This window comes from Triturus cristatus, chromosome 7 (genome assembly GCF_964204655.1).
Source record: "Triturus cristatus chromosome 7, aTriCri1.1, whole genome shotgun sequence".
NCBI lineage: Eukaryota > Metazoa > Chordata > Amphibia > Caudata > Salamandridae > Triturus > Triturus cristatus.
The window spans coordinates 1,191,457,994-1,191,464,148 of record NC_140590.1 but is presented as its reverse complement, the minus strand read 5'-3'; the positions used below and the strand labels follow the sequence as shown (position 1 = coordinate 1,191,464,148).

The following is a 6,155-nucleotide window of genomic DNA, read 5'->3' as shown; positions in this document are numbered from 1 at the left end:
CGTTCATCAAAGGCACAAGGAGTCCTGGAGAAAGCAGGCAGCAAGTTGGTATTTGAAAGCGCAAGACACCTTCATTTTCTGATGAGCAGCATTCTGAAATGGTCATTGGGGAACCATGCTTTCGAAGTGTCCACACCTGAAGACCTGATGGCACCGACAGTCCCGGCCCGGCCCGGAAAAAAATCACCTATATGAAACTTCTCGCACTGCCAATCGAGGATTTTAACCAAGCCTGGGCCCGGAAGGATAATTCAGCTGCTGTCGACTTTGTAGTTACCATCGTGAATCCTGACTCCATCTGCTGTGCTGCTGCCCAAAGCTAGCCAGCGAGCGGCACCGACTGGTTCTTCCCATTTGCAGGTCTCATGGTCTTGTACGATGCAGAGGAGCCTCAGACCTGTGTTTCTCTGCTGAAACAGCTCAAACAGTTGCGCGGTGAGGGAAATTTACAGAATCATTCCGGGCAGCACTGTCACAGAAAATGGAGTCACAAAAAGGAAACAGCTGGCTATCAAGCAAGAGAGACTTTGACAATACTCCCCACTAAGTTTTATGCACTTGCACTGTATTGCCAGTTTGGATAAACTGTTTTTAGGTTTTAACTCTCTTATAGTTTGCAGCAAGTTGTGCAGGATTTTAACTCTTTTCCTCTTTTAGATTATTGTAATGATAGTATATTGTAACGATTTTAAGTATTGAACAATAAAGCTTAACCCCCCCACCTGGTGATGTCTGACACCTAGGCTGGCGCAGCTGTAGAAGACTGGTTCAAAGCTGTAATCTCCTGGACCCAGGAACACGGATGATGGTTTACTTCTTTGAATTACTGAAGGCCAATGGCCTGGATACACTTCGAGAAGGAGATTTCACAACAACTTTAGAGAGTCAGTCAGAAAAATGACCAACGTTCTCATGAAAAAGGCATCTTTGTTACCTTCCGTGGAATTGAAGATGGACCGCTCCACAGAATTGTAGTGGCCTGTCAGCAGCAGCCGAAGTCTTTGCTGTCTAGTGATGAGGCCTTCATTTTGTCTCTTGTGATAACGTGAACAGTTATGTACCTCAGCAGTGGAAACACAGTCTGCGACTGCAAGTAAACAGGAGCCGCCCATGCCAATTATAAGTTAACTGCCCACCCTCCCATACCTCATACAGTATAGTGGTGCAAGTTTAGGCAACTAAAATTCAACCAAACACTTTATTGTCAGGTCTTCTGTACAGACTTCCGCTGGGACGGAACTGTCTTCTTGTTGGTGATAGACGTGCACCCCTGCCCTGAGTGCCCAATTGTACTGATGTCTGGATCCCTAATGTTGATTTTCCTTGTCATAGGCTAACAGAGGTCATACGTGTGTGCCATGACATAGGTCTGTCTCATGGATTGCGGTCTTCTTGGACTGGGATGGGTGCCCAATGCGCTAGCCTCATAGTGTCATGACTCATTCCCTGTGCCCTCCACCAGGGGACCACATTGTGGGACTTTCCAGTGTTCTAATAAGCTCCTGGACACACCACTGCATGCATTTCCTGACTTTCAGCCATTTGGAAGCTATTTGGAAATTGCCATCCATTCCCAATCCATGCCGGGTTGTGTGGAAGCCAGTCTGCTCATGCTTGAAACTCCATTACCTATAATCACTTGCTCACTGCTTAGTCTCCACCTCTGCAGGCCAAGAGCTTGTTTAAGTTGGTTTAGGGCCTGAGGATAGTCAAATCAACCTCTATTTTGTCTACTATTTTTCCTAAAGGGTGCCGTCAATATCTCCTCAATTACGACATACATTTTTTGGAAGTTGGTTAATAACAAGGCGGGATTAACATCCTCGTTGAGGCAATAAGAAATCTCTGAATCACATTTAATAACAATTTCTTTTAGAACTTTTGCTGGGTCCACACCAACCCATTTTATGCGTGTCCCATTAGGCCTAATAGGAGTAATACTAGTTACAAAACCTTCATTTACTGTCGTTTTTAAACCCCAACATAATGTTGACATGGAAATACTATTGTGGTCACTCAATACCTGCTCAGTGATCCATGGGGTAGAACACAAATAGCTGCTGCTGGTTGAAATAAGCATATGGTCAATAATCAAAGCCGCATTTCTACCAGTAAATGTGGGAAATGAGGCACCGTTGTAATCCCTTGCGCATTGTAACAATTCGAGGTCATATTTGGCCATCAATAAATTAAGAGCTCCGCCGTAATCGTTATGTATAAAATGCATGCTTTCGCCTTCCTCCCCAACAATGTTCCCGCAGACCTTGGTCATCGACAACAGACAAGAATGAATATTAAAATCCCCTACCTAAACTATAATAGTTCTAGTAAAACGTAACAGTTTATCGAGCTCGTTGTCCAATTCAGATACAACATTACTACGGATAGAATCAAACACATTATTGTAGTATTTGACCAAAACCATATCCCTACCATCTCGGCAATGTAGCCATGAAATCTGAGAGTGTGTTCCTACACTAATAATTCTTTTAACAGTAAGACCAGATAGCTTGTTTGAGATAAGGGTCTGAAGTTCCCCTTTGGCTCTACCTGCTGGCGATGGCACAGCCTGGAGCCAATATGATGTGAACCCTTCTACGTATATAGGTTCTGTACACCACGTCTCTTGCAGACAAATTATATCATGGTCTGCCATAATAAAATCCTGCCAAGTTGATGAATCCTGTTTTCTCCTTAGGTCTGCGACGTTCCAGGTAGTAATAATGTATACATTTGCAAGTTTTTTCTCAGTAGTGACTAGAGTGTGCTTGCCGTTACTTCCGTTAGCTACATTTACAGATGGGGCCTCTAAAGGTATACACTCTGTATCTGCAGTGACTGTGGACTCAATCTGGGGTAGTTCAATTATAGGTGAGCCCCCTACATCTTTGTCGTCAACCCGTTCTCCATTAGTGAACGGTTCCAATCTAAAATGGTTAGTACCCTTATGTCAATCATTTCCTTCGAGGGAGCTCAGGGCTTGGTAGCTATTAAAAACTGGTAAATCTTTATAAGGTGGGATTGATAAAGGTAAATTCGTACTCTGGGGGTTTTGGTCGTCATCCCTAAGATGTCTGAACCGTAGGTGCCTATAAAAGAAACCAAGTGGTAAAAGTGTCATGATTGGATCGAATTGAGGCAATGGAGGTGCTCTATCTAAGGTGTTACTGGTCCAGCTAGGAATTCGAAAATTGATAATTATACAGTCTCCTTTGAGACACTTTTGTAGGGGGCCAATCCATCCCACTCTTCGTGTCAGGAGAATCTGATTAGCTCCTGTCACGGGAAAGCCACACTTTTTATCAAACCAGTGTACTATTCTGTTCTTTAGGGTATCATGGATCTCTGTTTGTCCTGGTTGCAGGGGTGGCACATTCACCAGAACGGCGACTTAAGGCCAGCACTCAGGGGGCAGGATGATGGGGATGTCTACTCTCTTGAGTTGTTATAACCTGGCTTATTTAAGGTAGCAATTGGATGATCTCCGTCCGTCCCCTCCTTCCTGGCCCCTCGAACAGGACAGGGGTGATTAATCAGGGCATGCTGTCTTGATGGATTGTGTAAGTTCATTAGTTTTACCGGTGAACCCTGCGCTTGCAATTGTCATTTCGGCCCCCAGGGAGTTCACTGCCTATTCCGTTGTTTGTTCTACTGGCACTGGGGGTAGTTACCTTGGGCGTAGGCTCATCTATCCCTCCCCTGATTACATCCCTCTTTGTCCCGTTACTGGTGTTCCTCAGTAGGCCGCAGATCTTGGTCACCTCGCTAGATAGTTTGTCAATTTTCTCATGGACCAGCCTAAGTAGGTCCTCTAACTTTGATAAAATAGTGGCTATAATTAATGTGGTTTGTGGGTTTGCAATAGTATCTTGGCTGTCTTGGCTTTCACTTATCGGGTTTTTAGGGGCCTGCATTGAGCATTTCTTGCATTTAGAGTTTCCCACCCCTGTTTGTCTCTTCTTGCAACCTTTCTTCCTCTTCATGGATGGTGATCTATCGGATATATGTAAGGGGGGGGGGGATAAGGTTGAGTAAGCAAGTCATGTTCAGGTTCTAAAGCATTTCCATGGGACCTAGGTGTTCCGTGGGGTGCATTGGGGGCAGCTTCTGCAACTTGCATAGGCTCACCCTGATGAAGCCCGCTGCTGTTACCCAACTGTTCCCCCACCAACATGCTAGGGCCCAGGGATAAACGGGGTTCTGTCCTGTCAATTTCATCAGATATTGCCCTAACTGCTCGCACTAGAAATGAGTCTATTGTGGTGCATGGCTTGTCACTTGTAGCTTTAGGGATTTTGCGTCTAGTCATAGTGGTTTCTTAAACGTGTTTGTTTGGAATATAAACAAGTGTGATCTGTAGTCTGGGACACACAGTTTCGATGTAAAGTGCCAGGTGCAAATACAAAGTGCTGAGGTCAGGCAAAGTGCTGAGTGCTAGGACATTTATGGAATATATAGTACACAATACAATATAATGTGTGAAAAAGAGCGCAGTTATGGTCTGAGTGCAGAATAAAAACCCTATATCTATATAAAAACTTAACAATTGTCACTCATCACTCATCTTGGTGCCAGTGGCTAGTTCCGTGTTGATCCGCGATGAAATCTCGGTAGAGAAAAGCGCGGGTAATGGCCCACACTGATGGAAGACCAAAGGGGAATGGCCCAGCCGCGGACGGGCGCAGACGGGCCTGCCCTAGGCCCGGGCTTTGCCCGGGCACACCCGCGCACATCCCGCGCTGCGGGAGTCCTGAGGTTATATGCGCCTCCGGGCGCAAGGGACTTGGGTTGGTGCCTTCCTGACGCTGGGCCTGCTGGGGAATGTAGTCTCCCCGGTGTTCGCTCCTCTCCGTGGACCTGCGGCCATGAACAAGAAGCTCCCGCGCTGCGGGGGTCCTGCCGAGGTTATATGTGCCTCCGGGAGCAAGGGACTCGCGTTGGCGCCTTTCTGGCGCTGGACCTGCTGGGGAATGTAGCCCCCCCAGTGTCCGGTCCTCTCAGTGGACCTGCGGCTGTTGACCAGAAGCTTATAAGATGAGACTTGCTAGATAAGGTTATTGTACTTTCGTAAATAATTCAGGTAAAATACAGGTAAAGGCTTAGTATAAGCGGTTGGTATACAGTATTCAGAAACACCAGGGTACACACTGAGAAGTAATCACAGTTGAGAACAAGCATAGAGTTGGATACTAAGGCCTCATTCCAAAGGCTGAGGTAAAATGATGTGGAGAATTAGCAGTACCACAAGGTTTGCTTTTTCCCTGTTGCTGTGTTACCACATCTTTGAGTCCACAGGTCAGAATCAGTGGTACTGCACTAATAACACATTATCTACCCCATGCCTTTGTTCCAAACTGCAAAACTTGGAATATTGGGTTTTTACCCTGCATAATTTTCACCAGGTGTCAATTTAAGAAAATAACATCAGCAAAAAACATTGGGCGTGGTATTTGCTCTCCAGCTGTAATTCTGGTTCGAAAGCAAACTCCTGCTTCACCTGAATCTGGATTACTGTGGCCTTTACAATGAGGTCCTAAGTTAAGACTACAGGCTTGCACCAGGCAGGTAGGATGGAAGGCTTTACTTGCCATTTTTACCTCCAGTGCATATGTATCAGTGTTTGGAACTACTATTGTTTTTTTATTGATTTACCTAATGTCATGTTTTCTGTGTTTTGCAAATACACTGTCTTGGTGCCAGAGAGCTGTGTGTGCAAAGAAATACTGTACAGGTGTAGTTAACAGCTATGATCTGCCCTTCCAATTTCTGCAGGTACAAGTTTGGGCTGGATGTCTCGGCCAGTTGCACAAGGTCTGTGGGTCAGGACCCCTCTCTCCGGCTCTGTCAGTGGCAGTCAGCCCCCACAACAAATACCTTGCGGTTGGGTACCAGAATGACGGTGTGAAGATCTACAAAGTATCAACAGGTAAGTCCCACGGACAGAATGAGAGGATGCATAGGAAATGAGTAAGCTAGGCAAAAACAAGAGCCTGAGATATGGAAGATGAATAAAAAAGAAGCTTGTATATCAGTCCAGGGTTTGAGTAAGGAAATCAGAAGAGGGAAGGGAACAAACTGAAATGAGTTACAAAAAGTTAGTCATTGAAAAAAGATAACCAGGTGAACAGGTAACATGCTAGGACTAGGGCTTGACC

The 6,155-nt window shown here is 45.5% G+C and overlaps 1 protein-coding gene across 3 annotated transcripts in view; it reads left to right on the top strand.

The window, feature by feature from the left end:
* Positions 1–6,155, top strand: part of TEP1 (telomerase associated protein 1) — a 1,383,286-nt gene that overhangs the window by 922,906 nt on the left and 454,225 nt on the right. For all 3 annotated transcript variants that reach the window (XR_014966740.1, XM_085618536.1, XM_085618535.1), the window contains exon 40: positions 5,773–5,926. Coding sequence is in view for 2 of the 3 variants with exons in the window: in XM_085618536.1 (XP_085474662.1) it covers positions 5,773–5,926 (154 nt within the window). In the remaining variant the exon portion in view is untranslated. The remainder of the gene's footprint in view (positions 1–5,772; positions 5,927–6,155) is intronic.